Raw genomic sequence first — 23728 nt, forward strand, 5'->3', positions numbered from 1 at the left:
GGGACTAAAGTTTAGCTAAAGGGAGGCTGTGGAATTGACACAGTCAGATTTATTCAAGGTGCAGAGTAGCCAACGTCTTTCAGGGCTGTGGAAAGACAGCACTATTGATCAGAAACTGGATGAAGCAGAGAATCTGGGACGTGAAAGAGTTTTCCTAGCAGCCAATCGAAAAGCAGGATTCCATGGTTACCTTTCCCTGAAGTTTAATAATAAATAAATACCAATCCAGAGTCAGAGTTGAAGAGGGAAGGACATGCCTGTGATTCATGCTGGGACAGCTTGAAAACATCTCGAGCTAGGGGTAATGTCCGAGAGTCCATTACAAAATACAGAATTTGCATTAATCCGAGCAATCCAGTCCCACGCAGGTCTGTCCCAGGATCCATACCTTTAATATAAAAACATACAGCCAGGTAAGCCATGCATGTTCCCGTCCTGAATAACTCAGTATATGCTCTCCCTGTCTTATTAAGTGCCTGCTTTGGAGCATGATATATATTCTGACAAACTCTTTCCATTGCCAGTCCTTATAGTTGCTGAGAAAACCTCAAAAGTATCAACCACGCATTAACTGAGCCAGTGATACCCGCCTGAATTTGCAGTCAGCCTGCGACAACGGCTCTAAGTGGTGTGAACTGCCCCATTCATCTCATGGAATTGGCATTTTTCCCCAATCTGTCACTGAATTCTGCATTTCCACCATGGAATTCACCATTTTGCTGCAACTGGGCACTGAATATATTGTCTCCCTCGTCTCCCTGGACCTGCCAGCAGCTGCTCTTGCTCTCCAGTTTTCACACCCAGCAGAAGTTAACTGGATGCCAGGGCAGGCTCCCTGCACTGCTCCATGAAGCCAGGCAGTAGAGGGGTCACAACCTCTCTCCTCTATCGATCCACCATTTGCAGACCAACTTTCCTCTCCAGTGGGCTCAGGCCCAAGCACGCACCAGAATGCTTTTTAGCCACTCGATGCTTCAGAAGAGTTGCCACACCAGCTAGCAAAGGATTCTGGGATGTGCCTATGGCCATTAAAAACAGGAAGTAGCGAGCCATTTGGAGACCAAATGGAGAAAAAAAGGGGCTCGTGCTTTGTGTTTTTATGATGACTAATGAGGTGATTGCATTTTGTTGTTTGGTAGGCAGGGTGCTAAAGCTTTCTTTTTTAATGCTTATTTTTTAGATTATAGAATTCAGCTCTTCTCCATCCTATCTAGCCTGGAAGACTCTGGATAACTGGAGATCATTTTTACAAAAGAACCCACTGAATTCTTCGAGCAAAACCTCATGAGTTTACAAATTCAGAGGATTGTTTTAGTAAACTGCAGAATGTTTGCGTGCCTGAATAAAACGCTTAGAACCTTAACTCAGCTGTCCACGACAGCTCAAATCAGATTCATGTGGGTACAATGAGTGTTGTATGTTACTTTATGGTTGTGAAATGTAGGTACTGACAAAGTGTCTGGAGCAAAAGCTGCAAACATTGGAGATGACATGCTTGGGCCATATCCTAGGCATGGCAAAGATGGGTAGATGATGACAGAATTACATCTGTAGAAGACTGAAAGTGACTACAATCATCAAAAGGTCCCAACTCCAATGATTGGGCCATCTTGCTAGAATGACCCTGTCCCAGCTGCCTAAAATTGTTCTCTATGGAAGACTGCATGGAGAGAGTGTCGTGGACATCCAAGAAGATAGTCGTGTCCCAGCAGGCTCAAAACAGACATGGGAAGAAGCTGTTCATAACCTTGGCCTACCCAACCAGGGCCAAACATCACACAGAGGGGACTGGCGCTGGAGGTGAATTTCCAGCTTGGGTAGACATGTGCACACTAGTGCTGATCAAGCTCGCACACTAAACACAGCAGCGCTACCATGGTGGTGCAGGCAGCGAGACTGCCTAGCCCCCCGAGTGCAATCCTGTCCGAGATCCTAGGTATGTACGTGAGCAGCTAGCCCATCCCACCACCCACACTGCCACTAAGCTGCCATTTGTAGCATGTTAGCAAGATCAACGCTCGCATGCACACGTCTACCCTCGCAGGAAATTCCACCTCGAGCTGCCGTGTCGATGACCCCTGTGTGTGTCACTGTGACTAGTGAAAGCGGCCAAGCCTCGTACAGATGGGGGAAAACGCTGACAGTACTCCGACTCTCAGATGTCGTCGACATTAAGGTAGGATCTGCTGCTGAGTCAAGCCAAAGTAACTCCATCAACCAACAAAAGTGCAACATGGCTGCCGATGTTCAGGAACACCTAGAGGTCAGGGCTCTATTGTACATACATACAAAGAGCAGGACCCTGCCCCACAGAGCTTCTAATCCAAGTACATGATGAGAGACAACAGGTGGACACACATAGACAGATAAGGGAGCACAAGGAAACAATAGTTAAAAGATGACCAGTGGTCTCAGCACACCAGCTGTCAAGTTTTTTTTAGGCATCATGGCGGAGGAGAGCATGACGGAGGGATTTGATGGAAGTGGCTTTTCTGAATAGGCATAGGGAGCCCCTCACGCACGGGAGCAACATGAGAGAGCCTCCCAAGGTGCTTGTTGGAAAACGTCACAGATGAGCAATGAAAGCTGGCATCATTAGCAAAGCAGAGGCATGATGAACACGTTGATACCAGATAGACAGTGGCTGGTTAGGTATAAGGGAAGACAAGTAGTTTGTGTTTGATCGGATGGAGAAGGGGCAGCCAGTGGTGGGACACAGAGAGGAGCGATGCAGTCTATGTGACAAGCCACAAAAGCGATCTTTACAGCAATGTTTTGAAGAGGGGGAAAGATGGTAGATACCAAGGCCAGAGAGAGGAGGAGGTTGCAGTTGATGATGTGAGACAATGCGAGTTTTACCTGTGTGGGTGGATAAGGCAGGCCACTCACACAGCCTGAGGATGAAGATCTAGGGAAGCGGCCGAGTTGACGATGACATCCAGGTTACAGGTCTGAGAAGCAGGGAGAATGGTGGGGTTGTCCACAGGGAAATGCAGGGAATGGGGAGGACCTGTCGGTTAAATCAGAAGCTCTGTTTTGGTCATGTTGAACTTAAGCTAATGACTGGACATCCACAAGGAGATGTCAGAGAAAGGCCAGAGTTTTCATCTGGATAGGAGGCAGATCTGGAGCGAAGAGGTATATCTGAGGGTCATCAGCACAGAGATGGTAGCTGAAGCTATGCTTGTGAATGAGATCACCCAGAGACAAGGTGTAGAGGGAGAAGAGGAGGGGACCAAGAACAGAGAATTGTGGAACCCCCATAAAAAGTTGGACAGGGGATGAGGAGAATCTTCCAAAGGACATGTTGAAAGACCAATTAGAGAGGGAGGAGAACCAGGAGAGGACCGAGTTCTGGAAATCAAGGGAGGACAAGGTTTCAAGAAGTTTGAGGAAAACTTTCTCCTGGGAACTATGATTAGCATATGCAAATAGGCAGATATAACTACAGAAGAAGCAGAAACATCAATCCCTGTTTCTCATCATCAATGCTCTACGTCTCTCCTGTCCACCGCTTTCCATCCTCCTTTCCAGCCACAGCAAGGACCTGTCATGGTCTTCCCTGCCTGTCACCCACTACCTACCCCTGTTTTGGTTCAGCCAGCAATCCTCACACTACCACCATGCTAGAGATGCAATGCTGATTAGTCCCATCCTGTCCTATTCAAGTTCACCCACTTTCAGGTAATGGAAATTAGTCCAAGAGAACAGAAGCAGTACAGCCTAGTGGAGAGAGAACTGGACAAACTCAGGAGACTTGGGTTCTAGTCCCAGTTCTGCAAGTGGCCTGCAGGGTGACCATGGGCAAGTCACTGCACTGCTCTCTGCCTCAGTTTCCCCATCTGTAAAATGAGGCTAAAGATGACCTTCTTTGTAAAGCACCTGAAGATCTCTGGATGAAAAACGCTGTATGAGAGCATGCTATTAGTATTATTATGTAACCTAGGACAAACAGACTGCAAGGAGTTTAAGTATAAAAACAAAAGCATTTTTTATTGCAAGAGCACAAGACACAAGCTCGTTTAGGGCATGCAGTATCTGCTACAACTTGTGCCAAACAGCAGCATCTACACAGTACAAGGCAGCAAAGGAATTCGCGGCATCTGCTCCTGAAAACAAAAACCCCATGGCGGTTTCCCTGGGTGTTACTTTATAGCACAGAATAGCAGGCGAATGTATTTACAGTATTGAACAGGCATCTATGGTTCTGAAGGGACAGCAGAATAAGCTGTCTCCATTCTCTCCTTAAACACACTTCAACCCCCACCCCCAAAAGCAGAACACAGGGGCCAGAGGATGGATACCTCCCAAAGAACCTGAAAATTAAAACAAGGAACATCAAAGAGCGTTTTAGGCTTGTAGCACGAAAAGGAATCCATGTCTGCCAGTAAGTCCTGGCTTACAAAGCCAGGAAAGCAAACAAGACTAAAGAAAATTAACTGGCCACTCAAACCAATATCAGGGAGTTAATCTCTGAATTCAAGGCAGTGAGAACTAATTTGCTCTCAGCAAGTACAACGAATGGAAGCGCAACACGCAAATTAGCTACAGAGGAAGTGTGAGGATTGGTGAGTTAGCGCCGTCACTTAACAGTTGCCCAAGTCGTTTACCTTAGGATACATCTACACCACAAACTTTGGCCGACTCAAATTATGCTGGCATAAAGCTGCTGCAGTTAGTATACTACTCGTGCGCGTGTATACTTGACTCCTTGTGTCAGCGATGTGCATACTCACCAGGAGTGCTTGTGTCAATGCACAGTGAGGTGCACCATGGGTAGGTATCGCAGTTTGCAAATCACCACCTTCCAGCACACTGTCTCTTGGGAGATTTTGGTAATTCACGGTGGGGCAGAAACAAGTCACACAGGGGTGGCCAGGAACAAAGGGTTAGCTTCCCAGCACGCAACTTTCGCCATCCCAGAATGTCACCCATATCCCACCATTTTCATGCCTTTTTTAAAACTCCCAGGAACCCACGTGGTGCTCCTCACTGTCCGCCATCTCTGACAGAAGCACGGAGCCTGTACAGCTCTGCGTTATTGTCATGAGAGTTGCATGCACAGGGTACACGATCCTCTGGTATTTGCAGAGAGGCAAGAAGAACTGAATCAGCAGCGAACATGATGCTTTCATGGATGACAGATAGCTGTGGGACATAACGAAAGCCAATTCAAGGTGGTTATTGACGTTCACTGAGCAGCTGCAGAAAGTGGAGTGCCGTTTCTGGGCTCAAAAAACAGGCACGGATTGGCGGGATCGCATCATAATGCAGGGTTTTTTTTATAGAATGACTGCAGAACTTCTTGCTGCAAAAAGCCATATTCCTGGATCTGTGCGCCACTCTCACACCAGCCCTCCAGCACAGCGACACCAACCTGAGACCTGCACTGACAGTGGAGAAGCAAGTGGCAATAACACTGTGGAAACTTGCAACGCCGGATTTCTACAGGTCAGTGGGAAAATCATTCTGCAGTTGGAAAATCCACAGAGGGGCCGTTGTCATGCACGTATGCAGGGCCATGAACTATCTCCTGCTACGCAGGACTGTGACTCTCAGCAACGGGCAGGGCATCGTGGATGGATTTGTGGCAACTGAGTTCCTGAACTGTCGTGCAGCAATAGCCAGCACACATATCCCTATTCTGGCACCAGCACGCCTGGCCACAGGGTATATCAACAGAAAGGGCTATTTTTCTATGGTTATGCAAGCGTTGGCTGATTACTAAAAACACTTCACTGACATCCATGTTGGCTGGTCAGGGAAGGTGCATGACGCTTGCATCTTTAAGAACACAGAACTATTCAGAAAGCTGCAAGCAGGGACTTTCTTTCATGACCAGCGGATTACCATTGGCGATGCTGAAATGCCCATAGTGATCCTGGAGGACCCAGCCTATCCTTGCTCATAAAGCCATACACTGGCCACCTTGGCAGCACCAAAGATAAGATTCAGCTGTCAGCTCAGCTGGTGCAGAATGGGCTTTTGGTAAGTTGAAGGGATGCTGGCGTTGTTTACTCACCCGATTGGATCTCTGTGAGAAAAATATCCCAGGGGTTATAGCTGCCTGCTGTGTCCTGCATACTATCTGTGAGGCAAAGGGAGAAAGGTGGATATGGAGTGGCTGTCTGCTGAATTTGAACAGCCAGACACCAGGGCTATTAGAAGTGCTCAAAATGGAGCTATACATCTGAAGGCGGCCTTGAAAGAACCCTTTGCCAGTAAGCCACAATAATGCATTGTGATGGACTGTGCTCTACCTGGCCCTGAAGTTTTGGGGCCTGTTAGGTGTACATCCATGACTAGAACACTGTTGAGGCACCTATTAATTTTGCGGTGCTTGCTGTACATTTATGATTATTACACTGTGTTTGTCACTGATCCTATGAGTTGTGTCACACTGTACAAAGTAAGTGGGTGCTTTCAGTACTGCTAGGCATTCTGCAGCGCATGTTGGGAACTAACAAAAATGAATTATTATCCAAAAAATATAATTTTATTGAGTAACAAAACCAGCGCAAAAAAAAAATCTGTGCAATTTAAAAGCACGTACATTAAAACCCTAATAAATTAACAGAACAGAACTTAACAAGGAGAAAGAACATTCCTGTCCATTTTGGCTACACATACAGCAACTGTGGCTCTCACAGGCCAGTGTATGTGAAGCTGTTGTTGTTGTCCTTACTGTCCATTGGTGTAAAGCAGTAGGGGTAGGGATGCGGCCCCTGATGCCCGGTGGAATGTTTGGGGGGAGTGGGGGGAATGTAGGGAAGTGCTAAAATGGAGTTCTCCAAGGGCTGCAGAGGGAGGCGAGCCCATTATTGTTGAACCTGTAGGTCCACAAGTGTCTGCAGCATCTGTGTTTGCTGCCAGAGAAGCCCCATTATGCCCTGGTGCATCTCTCTCTCCTTTGACTGTTGGGACTCCTGGACCGCTCTCCTGTCCACTCTTTCCCTCTCCTTACAGCCTGCAACATTCACCCTCCAGGCCCTCTGCTCACAGTCTGATGCAGCACTGGCTTGCAGGATCTCACTGAACATATCCCAAGTCCTCTTCTTTCTCCTCATTTACTTCAAGCATTCTGCAGGTGTGGAGGGGGAACCCCTCAAGGCCATGGCAGCAGCTATAGATAAAGCATAGAGAGGTACCGTTGCTAGCATAGTCACAACGGAAAGCAAAAGTTAAGGTTCAGAACTCCTTTCCCTTCCTCCCCTAAAGTTTTAAACATGACCAAGTTTTAAACATTGACACTTCTGCTTCGGAGTGCTTGTGCCCAGCGCCATTCACAGCACCAGCTGTGGTTACTATGGCCCACAAGGGGCGAGGGAAATTAGGAGGGAATTGCTCGGTTGCATGAAACTAGGAGTACAGGGCACTGGTGCTGAATACTGGCAGCATTTTCCACAGGCAGTGGTGATTTTAGCTGACATCTCACTCCTGAGGATAACAAAGGCACAGAAAACACAGCTGCTGCTGACGTCCCAGAGCTGCCTGAGCCCGTATGCCACTAGCCTGTTTACTGCAATGGTGCCTGCTGAAGTTATCGCCGATCGGCATGGGAAAGTGTCCTATGGCAGAGGAAAAAAGGCTGCCATCCTAGAAATCTTTGGGAGAGGACTGCAGATACCGCCATGGAAATTTCATCAAGATCTCTCAAGAAGATTCAACAACCATCCCTGTGTACATGAAACAAACTGCTATGCATGGCACCCTGCACCTAATTCCACAGGGGAATGAAGAGCCAATAACTACCTCTCTTGGTTGTTCGGCTACCTCTTCTGGCAAGAATAAATGAACGAAAAGGTGATAGCGGTGTCCTGCTAAGTTGGGAGCACTATCGGTACATCATTGTAACGTGAAATACATTTACACACTTACCCGAGGTTCCTTCCCCAGCATTGGGTCACCCATGTGCAAGTGCCAGGACTGACTGGACTGTGGGGGCGTCTCAAACAGGTCCTGGATTGTGGCATAGCTGGACCCTGCTGGTTGCATGTCTCCCATCCTCCTCCTCTTCTTTGCTGTTCATGGCAGGGGTCTGTGTCTCAGGCTCCTCAGCAGTACCTATAGTGGTCTGTGAGGTGGTGGTAGGGTCTCCACCAAGTATGGCATGCAGCTCTTTGTAAAAGCAGCAGGTCTGTGGCTCATCACTAGACTGACTGTTGGCCTCTCTGGCCTTCCGGTTTGCCTGCCGCAGTTCCTTCACTTTCATGTGGCACTGCTGCTGATCCCTGTCATACCCCTTCTCCTGCATCCCCATGCAATCTGCTCAGAGATCTACACATTTCTTCAGCTGGTCCATAGCTGTGCCCGCACAGCCTCTTCTCTCCACAGTCCAAGGAGACCCAATATCTATTCCAGGCCAGAGTGTGTCTGGAGCGCATAGCCAGCATGGGTGGCTGGGCAGTTGCTCTCAACAGTGGAGAGCTGCTAGGTGTGGTCATCGCACTGGACAATCAGGAAAAGGCATTCAATTAAGGTGCTAGGAAAGCCGGCCCTCTGGTCTCTCTGACCCCTGGCAGTGGAGTTCACAATAGTGACCAGAGCAGTGAGGGTCAAGAATTGTTGGACAGCTGCTAGAGGGCTGTTAGGTTTGACATAGGTAATGCCGTGTCTACACTCGCACGGCATCAACCTCGGTTAATTGACCAGAGCTCAACACAGCTCAGGGAGGTGATGTTACAATGGGGCGCTCACCTCGGTAGGAACCAAATTTAAGTGTAGACACATGCACAACTAGGTCAGTGCAAGGTGGCTTACATCAACCTAACTTTGTAGCATAGACCAGCCCTTTGTCTGTCCATATTCCATATAATCATAGCAATTAGATACAACAATCATTAACAACTTTCCTTAATTACAACTTAATTTCTTCAAATGCAGGCTATGCACAAGAGTTTGATTAACTTTCAACTATGTGGAGAGTTTGAAGAGTCTGTGTTATTCCATTGTTAAACTCATTCCAGACAAAGAAAAGACTGACATGTTAAATTTCTTAAAGAATCCAGTTTTTAATACAAGTACAATTCTAATTAGTGGATTTATTTGTAACGTCTCAGAAAATTGTTCTGTAGCTGAAGATAAGTGCTGTATTTTTTTAATATACAAAACAGAGGTTGAATCCCTGCTTTATATGCAAACTGAAATGCAGCCTTAGCTATGGAGTTGCAACTAGTGCCTCTCTACTAAATCAAACCCTCAGAAAGGGCTTTTTATTCAGAGATCACCAACCAACAAGCAGCAGTGGCCAGCCAGGTACACGTGGTGAACCAGCTATGTCAGTGGCATCTCACTGGGCCAGCAGTCACTGGGAAATTAGTAGCTATGCTAGTGGTGGCAGCAGAAACTGGCATCTGACTGTCCAGCTGCCACACCAATGACAGCTGGCTGAGACAGCAAGAGATGCCAGATCAGCAGCTGCAAAAAAACAAAACAAAACCACCCAGTGAAGAGCAGCTGCAGGGAGATGGAGGTAACAAACCCAGAATCCTTTAAATCAGTGTTGGGTCACTTCAGCCACAGGGCCGGAGTGATAGTAGGGGACCCCACCCTCAAAGTTCTGCACTACAGAGCCCACCCTCTTCTCACTGCCTCACCATACCTTGAAAGCCCAGCTCTTCCCAGTGGGCTCCGTAGCGGGGACAATCAAATCTGGAGCCTGTTAGTTTCTTGTAGATGGTCTGCAGGATCCTCATGTGCACTTTCTCATTATTATCCAAGCCACCTGTATGAAAAACACTGATCATCCATCTGTGACATTGAACATCCCTCTTTTCTAATGCACCAACATGGAGACATGGCAAAAAAACAAAACCCCAAACCCTGCAGGTTAAATGGATTCACAGAAGAACTAGACATTTATGTGGAAACCAGGAACATCCAGTTAGGAAAAAAAATCCAGGAGTTCTGAGAAGGATGGAAACCTCCAAGTTTCAGAGCACAAGCCAATCCTCATACTGCACAGCATTAGAAAGATTCTTTCCCGGTAGGTAGGTTAACAGCCTGGTGCACGGGTTCTTTGCACCTTCCTATGACACAGCTGATGCTGGACACTGAAAAAGAGATACAGCCAAGCTCTGCGATACAACCGCATTTGCTCCAACCCCTCAGACAGAGACAAACACCTACAAGATCTCTATCAAGCATTCTTACAACTACAGTACCCACCTGCGGAAGTGAAGAAACAGACTGATAGAGCCAGAAGAGTTCCCAGAAGTCACCTACTACAGGACAGGCCTAACAAAGAAAATAACAGAACGCCACTAGCCGTCACCTTCAGCCCCCAACTAAAACCCCTCCAACGCATTATTAAGGATCTACAACCTATCCTGAAGGATGACCCAACACTCTCACAAATCTTGGGAGAAAGGCCAGTCCTTGCCTACAGACAGCCCCCCAACCTGAAGCAAATACTCACCAGCAACCACATACCACACAACAGAACCATTAACCCAGGAACCTATCCTTGCAACAAAGCCCGTTGCCAACTGTGTCCACATATCTATTCAGGGGACACCATCACAGGGCCTAATAACATCAGCCACACTATCAGAGGCTCGTTCACCTGCACATCTACCAATGTGATATATGCCATCATGTGCCAGCAATGCCCCTCTGCCATGTACATTGGTCAAACTGGACAGTCTCTACGTAAAAGAATAAATGGACACAAATCAGATGTCAAGAATTATAACATTCATAAACCAGTCGGAGAACACTTCAATCTCTCTGGTCACGCGATTACAGACATGAAAGTTGCGATATTACAACAGAAAAACTTCAAAACCAGACTCCAGTGAGAGATTGTTGAATTGGAATTAATTTGCAAATTGGATACAATTAACTTAGGCTTGAATAAAGACTGGGAGTGGCTAAGTCATTATGCAAGGTAACCTATTTCCCCTTGTTTTTTCCTACCTCCCCCCCCCAGACATTCTTGTTAAACCCTGGATTTGTGCTGGAAATGGCCCACCTTGATTATCATACACATTGTAAGGAGAGTGATCACTTTAGATAAGCTATTATCAGCAGGAGAGTGGGGTGGGGGGAGAGAAAACCTTTTGTAGTGGTAAACACCCATTTTTTCATGGTTTGTATGTATAAGAACATCTTCTGTATTTTCCACAGTATGCATCCCATGAAGTGAGCTGTAGCTCACGAAAGCTTATGCTCAAATAAATTGGTTAGTCTCTAAGGTGCCACAAGTACTCCTTTTCATACTACACAATGGAACTCCCCAGTAAGGGTAAAGAGCCTCTGTGCAGGAAACAGAACTTTCTCAGGGGCCAGCCCCAGAACTCTGCAAGAAACTAGGGACTACCCCAATCCTCCCCACCTTCCACTCCCAGGTGCATTTCTTTGGCTTTGCCCTCTCTAACATGAATACAGAGCAATGTGTATATTTAAACAAAAAACCCACCCAAAACAAGCCACTTCACTATACACACTTCTTCCCCCCAGGAGAGGATGAGAGAACAAATACCACTTGACAGATCAGTCAAGTTGCTTAATGCACTGCTGGAACTTGCTCAGATATTACAGTGAGGAGCACAGTACAAGAACCTGAAGAGAAGAGAAGAGAAAAGAGAAGACTGGTTTGACCCAGTGAGACAGTGCTTATGTTTCTGTGACAACAGTTCATTTAACTTGATCAAAGTTTGGATCGTTTATTTCCCTCTATCTATGGTACTTATCTGGCCCTCATAGCCGTAGTATCTGAAATTGTTATACTCTTTAATAGATCCATCCTCACAACAGCCCTGTGAGGTAGGGCAGTGCTATTATCCCTATTGTACAATGGGGAACTGAGCACAGAGAGACGAAGTGACTCGCCTGAGGTCACACAGGAAGTCTGTGGCAGAGCAGGGAAGTCCCAAGCTAGCATTCTAACCACTGGACCATCCTTCCTCTTAGCACATACCAGTTGGACATATAAAGATCACAACAACTGACTTCTCTGATTCTTTTTTGAAGAGATTTCTAAACCTGCTAAGCCCCTTCAGAGACCACCCCAAATCTTCATTCAAACAATGATCTTGGAGACCCTAGTGGGGATTTGGTACCTGATAAGCCTGACATGTCCCAGCAGGAAGCAGGTGTTTCCAGGGGTCATATTCAAACACTATTCAATAAAGAGACCCCAATACAAACGCTGCCTCTTTTTGCAGAAAGAATTTGTGACCCAGTGACTCAGAATGTCTGGTCTGATGGAGAGGGAGGATGCTAGTGAGATGTGCAGGGAACAGGGAGAGAGGGCACAAGATGACTCCTGAAAGTCTTCAGTCCAAGGTACGCAGGCAGGAGTGGGGGGGGAAGGCACTGTGCTCCAGGACACCAGCTGAGGGGAGGGGTGGGTCACACTTCAATGATTGTTATCTAATCAAAAACAATCCCCTGAGGGAGGCTGATTACACTGGCTGGGCAGAGCTCATCCTCCTCCTTAGAAGGGAATACTCACACTGGGCTATTGCCAGGGCCAGATCCCGCTCGCCTTGCAGCTGCTGATGGAGCCGCGGGGGGCCGAAGAAGAAGTGAGCCACGGCAGACAGCCCTCGCCTTTGCACTGTCGGCTGGATCTTTTTCTGCGAAAAGGATGATACATGAAGAGAGGTGGTGGGGTAGGGGTTGCCGTCTCCCTTGGCACCATCTGGGAGAAAACAGGATAGAAAATCCTGTTTCGCAAGGGAATTTGTTAATTAATTGGGTAGTGACACCAAGAGTTGAGGTTGCCTAACACCTTCCATTACAAGACCCTGTTTTCAGTTGCCTATGATTTTGCCAAACTTTGCCCTCTCGCGATTAAATTTCCCATGCCAGGTCTTGACTTCAGACTGAACAGGTTTGGAAAGTTGCAGCAAAACCCATTTCAGCTGCTTCTGAGAATGAAGTTAGAAGAAAAATAGGTTGATCAGTCAACATTAAAAAAATTCTCACAACTGCTCCTTTAAGGAGCTCCGGCATCTCGGCGCTTCATGGGAAGGGCTTGAAATCTGGCAGTGTGGAGGAGCTGGGGTCTTTGGTTATCTCCATGAAAATTCACCAAGATTTAGCTGCATTACACGCCTTTCTAAATCACCATTTGCAGCCGCTCAGAAGAGGTTTGCAAGACTGTGGCAGCTACGTTCTCTGAATATTCTCTTGCACAGAGCATGCTCTAGCCCAGAAGTGAAGGGGCTGGGCACCAATCTTCCTGGAATTGCTCCTCCCAGCCTACAGGCACTGGGGCACCAACCACCAGAAGTGAGTGAAAGAAGACTCCCTCCTGTGGTACCAGTGCTCTCCCTCTTAGCACCCAAACTACACAGAGGAGGGAGAAATCTGACTCAAATGCAGGGTGGTCAGGGGCAGAAATAGTAGCGGGCATATGCTGGGAAGGATAGGACCAGAGAGGGACAAGCAGGAAGCGGATAGAGGGGTGACTGGGATTGGGCAGAAGACAGGGTAATAGGAAACAGGGGAAAATGGGGGAGGCTGCCTCTGGCCAGGAAACCCTGAGTTCTAGCCTCAGCCCAGCACACCCTCACTGTGTGGCCTTGCACAAGCCACTTCACCTCCCTGTGCCTCAGTAAAATACCGCAGGGAAGTGTCCCAAGGAATAATGAGTTCCTGTCTGTACAGTGCTACAAACACGCATAACGCTACATTGTTCAATCCCAGTGGTTCGTACATACCCTGCACTCTGACAGGTCAGCTGTCTGGAAATACTGCAATGCTTCATTGAAGGCGATCAGGGGCACGGGACCTGCAGACGTCCCCACGATCCCTGCAAATAAGAAAGAAAACAGCCCTGCCTGGGATTCATGACAAGTCTAGTTACATGCGCTGGTCACCCCACTCAACTTGCCCATGCCACTTTGGACAAGAGATGGACATGGTCCCAATTTCAGATTCTCTTTGCCAGGGCCCCTCCCCTGTTGGTTCATAAGAAGAGTGAGTGGGGAGAGTGGGAGCATGCTCAGGAGATCTGTGATATCCGTGGGACTTTGGTCAGCGGTCACAGCCCTGAGTTTGGAAGATCATTGAGACAATGCTATTGGGGAACATTAAGCAGAAGGTGATCACATTTCAGAGGGGTGTATTTCAAATTTTGGGCATGTCACCAATAGAGCCTCCCTCCTCTTGAGGAAAGTTTCGGCTACATGGAGGCACCCGTGCAGAGTCTGTATCAGCCACACAGATTTGGTTCAAGGTCTATGGGCCCAATTCTCTGCTATGCCCAGCTTCCACTTCAGTTATAAAATTATGTACCCTGGCTCTTTGCCCAGCCCTGGCAATGGCCCCTAAGGGACCATCTACCAGCTGAGCATAAGCAGAACACAGCACACTCCGGCCATGCCTGCTGTCCACTTCTGTGCCAGGACTGCAAGGAGAGCGGCATGGATCTCATGCCAAAAATAGTATGTGATCAGGTAATTGAAGTCTATGCCATCGGGCACACGCACAAGGTGGCAGAGGTAAGGTTGCCTGGGCAATCTCAATTCTAGCATTTCCTAACTTTTGAGGCCTTTACTTTGCAACCTTAACATCCTTTGAATGTAGATGTTTATATGCAGTATTTATAGTGAGAAACAAAATCTTTTAGATGACTCTGAAGTCTGAACCATCCAGTTTTGCACACTCCACACCTACGTAACCATACAATGTGACTACTGTGACCCCTGCCCTCCCAGGAGTGGGTTGCATCCCTTGTTCTGTCTGGTCTTAAATTAGACACAAAGCTCTTCAAGGCAGGGATTCTCTCTCCTACTGTATGTGTTTGTACAGCACCTTGCACAACGGAGGGCCAAGAGAAGTGGGGCCCCACAACACCACACACTCTCCAGAGACTCTCATCCTCTTTCATCTCCCACAAACCCTCTTCAACACAGACACACACTCCTGCCTTTCCCCTTCAGTCAAGCAACTATCCAAACACACGCAGGCGCCTCCAGAATCCAGACATACACACAGACCCCTGCCACCTCAATCCATACCCATGGAACTTGGTACACAGACTGCCACCGCACACATGCGGGCACCCCTCCTGCCAGAGAAGCAAGAGAGGCTCCAAAGGAACCAGTGGAGTTGCACTAGCATAAAACTTGTATAAAGCAAGAGGAGAATCGGGTCCTTCATCTTCACACCACACTGGGATCTTCAGAGCAAGTACAATATGTATGGCATCTTCACCAGGCCAGACCTGGCAGGAAGCTGGATGGACAGACCTCACTGACTAGCTGCTTCTTTGACACAGCCCCAGAGGCAGGCCTGCTAGTAGGGCTTGAGAGCAAGATTTGTGTCAGCATCAGCCAGTGAGAGACTCCATTGCCTGTGCCAGTCTCAGTCCTCTAGTCTCTCCGTGGTGCTTCACTGCCTTTGAAGACGTCAATTCCCCAGCTCTGCAGCCTTACCGCACGGCTCACACTGGCATCAGGACCCCAGACCAGCCACTATCTCTCCCTCTGCACTAAGATACCAAACCGTGTCCTGGTGACTGATTTAGAATAAGGCACCGGTTGGGGTACCATTAAAATAAACTGAAGAAAAAAACAACCTCCAGGCCTTGAAACCAGAGCATCTAAAAATCTGTAACAGGAAAAACTTTGGACTTTGAGTAAAGTAAAAATCCCCTGACAAACTTGTGTTTGCACAAGATAAGAAATGTTAACATATGAAAGAATCCTACTGTGCTCTCGAAGACCCCCCTTCTAAAAGATTAAGAGGGAGGGCTAGCTCAGTGGTTTGAGCATTGGCCTGCTAAACCCAGGGTTGTGAGTTCAATCCTTGAGGGGACCATTTAGGGATCTGGGGCAAAAATCGGGCATTGGTCCTGCTTTGAGCAGGGGGTTGGACTAGAGGACCTCCTGAGGTCCCTTCCAACCCGGATATTCTATGATTACTGGAAAGATAATATACACACACTGATCTATGACTTCAAAATGAAGGATTGCTAATTATAAGATTTGAAAGTTTCATTAGCTATATTTTTAATAAACTGTAATTATAGATAGCGAATAAATATATAGATAGGATAACACACTGGCCAAGGGCTTTGCCTGCCATAAATTTTTTTTTTTGTCAATTTCCTTTTTATATAATTTGCTGATTTGTTTGAAATGATGTTGTTCGCAAGATACGTACATCTTCCAACACAACCTATTACTTAAGAGATACAAACATGTAATGATAAACAAAACCTCTCTTTTCTGGGAAACTTAAACAGGGGACCCAGGGCAACCCGACCCAGAAACTGCAAACTTAACAGGAAAAACGTAGACATTAGGTGATTAAAGCTTGCGCATGCTGAATGTACGGGTTATGTAAAAATCAATGGGTAATGTGTTGCATGCTGATTGGAGGAAAATTGGGTAATTGAGCATGTAAAAATGTATAAGAATACATGTGAAAATGGGCCAAAATCTGAAGAAACGCCAGACCAGAAACTGAGGAACGAGACAGGACCAGACCAGGAGACCAGGCAAGATGATGACCATCATGGAGGAAAGGAGGACTTCTCAGTGCCACAGAATGCGGTAACTGGGGCCCATTTACCTATATTCTGTCTTGTCTGTTATAAATGTATGTCCAGACACTAAGTGACAACAATTCTATCTGAAATTGTATTAACAAAGACAAAACTGATTAAGCCTAAATTGGGTGGATGTGTGACTCAGTTTCCCATTCTACATTCCTGACAATTCCCAAAGTGCCTCGTCATTGACAAACCATCTGTCTCTCTCTTCAGTGCCACTACGAGATTTAATTGGTACCAACTGTCAAGGATACCAGATAGGCTCCACTGCAGTTATCTGTACCTGACTGGAGATTTTCCACGGCCTCCCATTCTTCCTGGGCTCGCAGCACCTCTGCACTAGGATCTGGCAAAAGAGAGTCATGAAGGGTGTTAGCTACAGCTGGAACTCTCAGGCCAGCTGTTTGCTTTGCTTCACCATCAGCCAGCAGATAAAAAGTGCAACGGTTCCTGTGACCTTACGCTCGCCCACCTTTGGGGTCTCATTTAATTTTCCGTTTTATCACAGACCAAGTTGGGGTCCTCTGATATAAAGCTGAACAACAGCAGATTCCTTGACAGCTCCTGCCTTGATTACCTGCTCCTGCTCAGAGGCCTGCAGCAAACTCACCCAGTCCCACAGAGAGGAGAGAATATCAGCAAGCGTAGGGGGAGATTGTGATTAGCTCTTTCGGGGGTGCTGTGGGTAAGTCCCTCTCTCCACTGCACATCTGCAAAAGGGCCAGGTACAATAGTCCAAGCCACCCCAAAGGGGGCATGGAAGGAAGGGTCATGGCCCTACCAGGCAGTTCTTCTGGCCAGCCTCCACTGCATCATCCTGAGGGCAATGCAGTTCTGACCCTGTCCCAACATGGGCCAGTGCCTAACAGACACGATCAGGCCCAAGGATAGTACAGGAAGTCAGAGGGGAATTCCGCAGAGCCTTTCCATGTCTCACTCAGCAGCCTGCCTTCCCCCACCCCACCCCGGACACTGCAGAAGGGAAGTTCAGAATACGACGTCTCTTCCATGAACAGGAAGAGGCCTGAACTGCGGGGGAAGAAAAAATGAGAACACAACCCCATTCACTTGATTGAGATTCCAGAGTTAAAAACGCCACCGGCACAGCACCCCAGCAGAACGGTTCGGAGTCATGGCTCTGAGACACGTGCTTAGTTAATGGACAGAAAAACTGAATGTTGCTTTGGCGATACAGGGCAACAGCGGACCCACATGTTGGAGACAGAATCTCAGAGCAGACAGACAGGACAGAAAGCCTGACCAAAGCCTTGGAGGAATGCCGTGAATTTTCCTGGACGGTCTAGAGGCAATGAGGAGAAATACTTGGCCAAGAGTATCAGGATCTCGACAACCTGAATGGGCCGATTATAGTGAGATTCTGGCCAAGCCCACCAGCAGAACAGACAGGATTTGCTCAGCAGACAGAAAGAGCAGTGCTGTGCTGGTTGGAGCACGTCAGTCCCCTCCAGAATTGGAAAGCAACAGGCTATTAAGTAGAAACATTCAAATACAGCTTACCAGCTTCTGTGCGCCCATTGGCTCCCTCTGCCAGAGCCTGCAGGAGCCCATTCTGCTTCAGCACCGAGATCTACGCAGAGAGCGAACAGTCAGGAGGATCAATGCCCTTTACACCTCCTGTTGTTTTTAAAGGATTTTTTTCTAGCCCGATGTGCTGAGTGCCCCCAAACAGCAGCAGAGAAGAGGAGCCTTCAGCACATAAGGGATCTTAAAGACCTATTTCCCTCCCTACACCTGCGGTCTCCCTGAAGCCATAATGACCCGTTCTCGTTTTGGGAAATATCCCAGCATGCACTATTGTTGTTACGCCACAACACCACACAAGACGTCCAAAGCCTGGAGACACAGTGTGTGCAGAGTGGTGTCCAGGGAAATGAGGGAACATTTTGAAGGTTCTCTGTGGCTAACACATTGTGATACCTTCCTGGATTGTTCCCCCAATAAAGAGCCCACAGCCACCACCCTGCTCACCTATCACAGGTTTCCCCAGCATTCCCATGCTGGAGCTGCTGGAGTTCACCCTTTCCCCTGCCATGAGACAAGCTGCACAAGGAATGGCGTAGCCAGTCAGGGAGGAATAGTCTGCCCCTCATCATAAGAGGGGTTTGTAGAGGAATGGTGTCACTGCTGGAGGAAATGGGTTAGCCCACCTGAGACAAGCTGGTAAAGAAACAGGGAAGCAGCTTGGAGAGTTTGGATCTACCCCCCTCTTCTCCCATGAAAAGAGCTGTTTGAAGAACTGGGGAGGCCCTTGTTTAGGCCTCCAGAAAAGCCGACACAGAAGGGCAGGCAGGCCTAAGCTAGCCTGCTTTCTGGCATCACATTCAAGCACGTATGCAAGAGGCTTGTGCTTTCTGACAACTGCAAGTCCCAGGCCCAACACCGGCACCATGTGCACCAGTATCATGTCACAATGAGCAACAGTATGATAGCGCTGCTGGGGTTTTACCTGCAGCTATAATACATTGCAACCATACCTTTTTCTATAACTTTCAGTGTATGCAGAGTACAGTCCATACCACTTTGTAAATGCATACGTGGGTACAGATGTACCATGAAAGCCCCAATGGAATGCCCACACACAAAGGGACTTTATATTCCCAACTCTTTATGCAATTACAATTAATGCCTAATGTTGCCCATCATGCAGGTCTCTGCACATAATAGAGTGAGACGTGTCTAATGCTAGAGTTTAGTCTCAGGCTGCTGAAAATTATGAAATTATCTGAGATACGCACAGGTACGGATTTGACAGCTGGAGGAAGGAAGATACCTTGCTCTTCAGACTGGCGGGTATCTGCGGTGCATCTGTTCATGCCCTAATGAAACAATGAAATCAAAGTCAGCCAGGAACAACCAACCAGTCACTTCCTAAAGTGGCCCAAGTTCCTGTAATGCATGTATAATACTGACACAGCGCAAGCATGGAGTTTGGTGTTCTGGCAGATACAATCAAACGGGAAGGAAATAAAAAAAATTGTTAACATGAAAATTTCACCTCATTTTCAAAGTTTCAATTGTTTTAACTGCTGTTTCTTCTATTTGTGTGTTTAGTGAAAGAATAAAAGCTACAGACTCTTTAAGGAAAAGTTCAAACCACAAATAACTTTCTAATGTTACAATAAACAAAAGTCTGTTTAAACCTATGTTTCCCAAAGCGTGGGGCATGCATAAAGTGCGAAGGACTACCCAGGGTCTGCTAACAGACCTCTCATTTGTTCTTCAGAGTCTCAGCTTTCATTTTTTTAAAATATTGTTATAGTTGCCAAAAAAAAAACCTTCATAACCTGACCTAAGTGTAAATAATGTCGTAATACATGCCTGAGCTTGCAGAGAGTGTAAATAGCTCTGAGGTGTGAATTGTCCCATTCATTCATAAAATTACTTCCAGAATTTTACTGGGCATCACTGAGTTCCAGAGCAATGGATATGCTCTTACCCTTTGCAATGCCCTGCCACTGGGAGACAGGGTTCTCTTTTGTAGCAGTCTTCAAGACCAAATACTTTCCCCAAGTCAGCAGTGAATGGGAGCTACATGTCACCCTCTCAAAAATAAAACCTAGGTTTGAAAAGCTGTGTGCTGAAGAACATGGTCATGCATCTTGGCAACTAGCTTCACGGCTGCCTCAAGATGTTTTGTTAGAGAAAACATGAATGTTGTCACTTAGCAAATAACTATTAAAAATCACTTAGGTAAGAGCTAGTCTATGCTGCAAAGGGTTCAGCGGAGCTGCAGCTTATACCGACAAAAGGATGTCTCGCTTTTTCTCACTTTAAAAGGTTTGGGAAACTGTGACTTAAACCAGCTTCCTGGGCCCATGATCTATATTCCAATTCACAAGACTGCCCCCAACACAGGGGGAATTCCAGGAAGGACCATACAAAATATTGGGGGCATGCTGGGGGCTGGAGGAAGCATGGCAATGGCAGACCTGCATCCAGCCAGTTCTGCCCTGGGCCACTGGAGCCATTGATGCAGGGGCGCTAATTAGTGGCCCTCAGTGGCTACAAACCCTCAGTTTAATGTAGTTTTTGTATATAATTCACTGGGGGGGGGATTAGAAAGGAGCAAGATAAAAAATTCTATTATGTGCACATGTAACAACTTCTTCCTCCCCCCTTAAACTTCAGCATTACAACACAGAGCTTTACTTTTTGAGCTAAGCACTAGCTACTTTGGCTGGTAACCGGACAAAGTTCCTACCCTATGTGAACCAGATGTTAGAGGAGGATCCAGGATAACACACTCAAGTAATGGACTACCTATTCACCTAATTTTACAGACAACGCAATCAAGGACAAAGATATGGCAGGTGTTCTTTCTTTCTGAGGCAGTGCCTCTGACTGAATGGGATTTGGAGCTGCCATATTAACAGAGCTAGGTTTTATTTCAAGTTTCTGCAGTCTCTTGGTCCCGTATGAGGCCACGCTGAATAATAAGGGAGGTGAAGGGTATAAAATTGTTAGCATCAGTCTGTGGAAGAAGTGAGCCTAGAGCTCATGGTATCTGGTTCCCAGTGCAATACACACGACCTAGGTCAGAATATTTTTGATGGAGGAAAAGCAGCAGGTGGAAATCTCATCCAGAACTTGAGCTATGTATCAAACACAGATTCTGGGGTAGTGCGTATGCAACAACAGAGTCATCGTGCAAAAGCAAGCTCAAAACACAAATGGGAAATAGTAATTTTCAGTTAAAAGAATGCATTTCTATTGGAACAAAGGTACCTCCTCGACCCCAGTACTATCCCCAGGACAAATTTCAAAGTCCGGCTGCAAACCAGGGAGAGTGAGAGCCCTTCAGACAAAGGCTGCAAGAATTTGTTTTACAATGGGAAGCATTAGGCAACCTAATTACAAGGGTTGCTGCCAGTACTCCTTTTATAAGGCAAATAAAGCATCAGCCCCTGCAGCCAAGATAAAGCATGTCTACACTTCAGCTGGCAGGTGCAACTCCCAGCTCAGGCAGAGGTACACACACTAGCTGTGCTTGAGCTGGCATGCTAAAAGTAAAGGCATGCCAGGCTAGTCATCCACCATCCATCCACAACTAGACCTCTGCCAGGATTGTATTCAGGCAATCAGCCTGAAGCATCGCAGCCCCATCGCTGTTTTTAGCATGCTAGCTTGAGCACAGCTAGTGTGTATAGGTCTACCTGAGCTGAGAATCACACCTCCCGGTTCCTGGTCAGACATCCTTACTTCAGAGCGGTGTGTAAGTGAGGCGCATGGCCAAGCTCACCCTCATCCCTGGCCCTGCCTAGCCGTCTGAGGGGTTCCAACCAGGGAGAAAAGGAATTTCCAGCCCAGGGATGGAATTTCCATCCCTGCAAGTGGCTGGGGCCAGCTGCTTCCAGGGAAGGTGGAAGACACCCATTCCCCGGTCATCTCCTGCCCTGGGCCCTTCCCACCCTTCATCCCTCAAGTCCCAGCACTGTTCTCCCCTCCCCCACATCCCATTCCCCCCAGCCATATGCTGGGCTGCCCCATGGCCCCCCTGGCAACCTGGCCTCTTCTCCCCACATGCTCCCCTGACCTTAGAACTCCTCCCCAGCCCCCTGGCCCCCCCGCTTTACAGCCCCCCTTTCCCCCAACCCCTCCCCCCCTGCAGGCTTCTGCTTCCCCTGACCCCTTCCCAGCCCCCTGACCCCCCCTTTCCCCTCAACCCCTCCCCCCATGCAGGCTTCTGCTTCCCCTGACCCCTTCCCCCCTTTCCAGCCCCCCTTCCCCCTCTATGCAGGCTTCTGCTTCCCCTGACCCCTTCCCCCCTTTGCAGCCCCCTGACCCCCCTTTGCAGCCCCCCTTTCCCCCAACCCCTCCCCCCTTCGCAGGCTTCTGCTTTCCCCAACCCCTTGGCCCTTTGCAGCCCCCCCCCTCGGCCACTCCCCCCTTTGTAGCCCCCCCGCTCCCCGCGACCTTTGAACCCCTCAGTCACCCCTCCCCCGCCCGTCTGATTAGCCCCGCCCCCGCCACTCCTCGCAGCCCCAGCCCCAGCCCCAGGCGCTCCCCTCACCTCACTTTCTCCCCCACCTCGGCTCCCTCCACCGCCAGGCGCCGGCGCGCACGCCGCGCTGCACGCCGGGAGTTGTGGTTCCAGGAGCCTCGCTCTCCCAGAAGGCACCGCGGAGCCCAGTGGGCGCGGCTGCCGCTTCCCCTCCCCGACTACAGTTCCCAGACGCCCCCCGCGCGGCAAAATCTACGGCGTCCGAGGAGGGACAATCGAAGAGGCGATGCGTCCGTCCGGGGAAGCTCTTAAAGGGACCTGCGCCCCAGCCAGGGGCCCACCTCCCGGCCACCCCCAGCCATCGACTACAGGGGGCCAGCCCAGTGCCCTGGCCCCACTGACACGCCCAGGGGCTGCCGGGGCCCGATGGGGTTGGGGGGGGCCTTTCGCCAGTTACAATCCATTTAACTCCGATGCCCCATTAACGCTTGGGAGAAAGGGCTTCTGAGAGCAAGGAGCCGCACCGCCTTGCTTCCGACGACACTGTATTGTTTTCTGAGCACCCTGCCCCAGCCCTCCTCCCGCGGCTGTTATTACCCGGACTGTTATCACCAGTCATCATAACTCGCCTACGTTCCTCAGGGGTATTTCTTGCAGCACGCAGCAACTCCAGCTCTTGCTGTAATAGAATCACAGAAGATCAGGGTTGGAAGGGACCTCAGGATGTCACCTGGTCCCACCCCCTGCTCAGAGCAGGACCTAATCCCAATTTTTTTTCCCCAGATAGAGGGACCGTTGGAGACCCTACTTTGAACCAACGTCCAAGACGTCACCGTACACAGCCTGAGACCACTGAGAAACCCTCCCGCAAAAGTGGGGGAGAACCGAGCAGACATTCTTGATGTGGATTCCCTTTAGCGCATGTCTCTTTGGAAGCGGCTTAAACTAAACTAAAAAAAGGCACTCAACGCCCCAAAACCACATACACATGAGGAGTTTTAGTGGCCGAGCTACACTGGTATAATTACACTGATAGACCAGCCATATGGAGAATTACACTGATAGACCAGCCATATGGAGAATTACACTGGTATAGCTGAAGTAATATTATGCTGGCGTCACTGTGCTGGTCAGTTTCCTCATGTAAACAAGCCCTAAAAATTAACCCCAAGAGAGGGAGACTCAATAGGTGTTCAAATCTCTTTGGGGTTCAGGCACAGACTCAGTTCTTGACTGTGCCTTTAAGGGGAAGTTTC

General features: G+C 48.2%; 1 protein-coding gene across 2 annotated transcripts in view; it reads right to left on the reverse strand.

The window, feature by feature from the left end:
• The window catches only part of ELMOD3 (ELMO domain containing 3), a 43390-nt gene extending 20798 nt beyond the window's left edge, over positions 1-22592 (reverse strand). For both annotated transcript variants that reach the window (XM_074940180.1, XM_074940181.1), the window contains exons 1-8: positions 22542-22592; positions 19267-19347; positions 18029-18098; positions 16794-16856; positions 13671-13762; positions 12458-12581; positions 9602-9724; positions 258-388 (exon numbers count right to left, since the gene is read on the reverse strand). In XM_074940180.1, coding sequence (XP_074796281.1) covers positions 258-388; positions 9602-9724; positions 12458-12581; positions 13671-13762; positions 16794-16856; positions 18029-18098; positions 19267-19344 — 681 coding nt within the window. In that variant the 5' untranslated portion in view covers positions 19345-19347; positions 22542-22592. The remainder of the gene's footprint in view (positions 1-257; positions 389-9601; positions 9725-12457; positions 12582-13670; positions 13763-16793; positions 16857-18028; positions 18099-19266; positions 19348-22541) is intronic.
• Positions 22593-23728: the final 1136 nt, after the last annotated feature.

This window comes from Natator depressus, chromosome 26, assembly GCF_965152275.1.
Source record: "Natator depressus isolate rNatDep1 chromosome 26, rNatDep2.hap1, whole genome shotgun sequence".
NCBI lineage: Eukaryota > Metazoa > Chordata > Testudines > Cheloniidae > Natator > Natator depressus.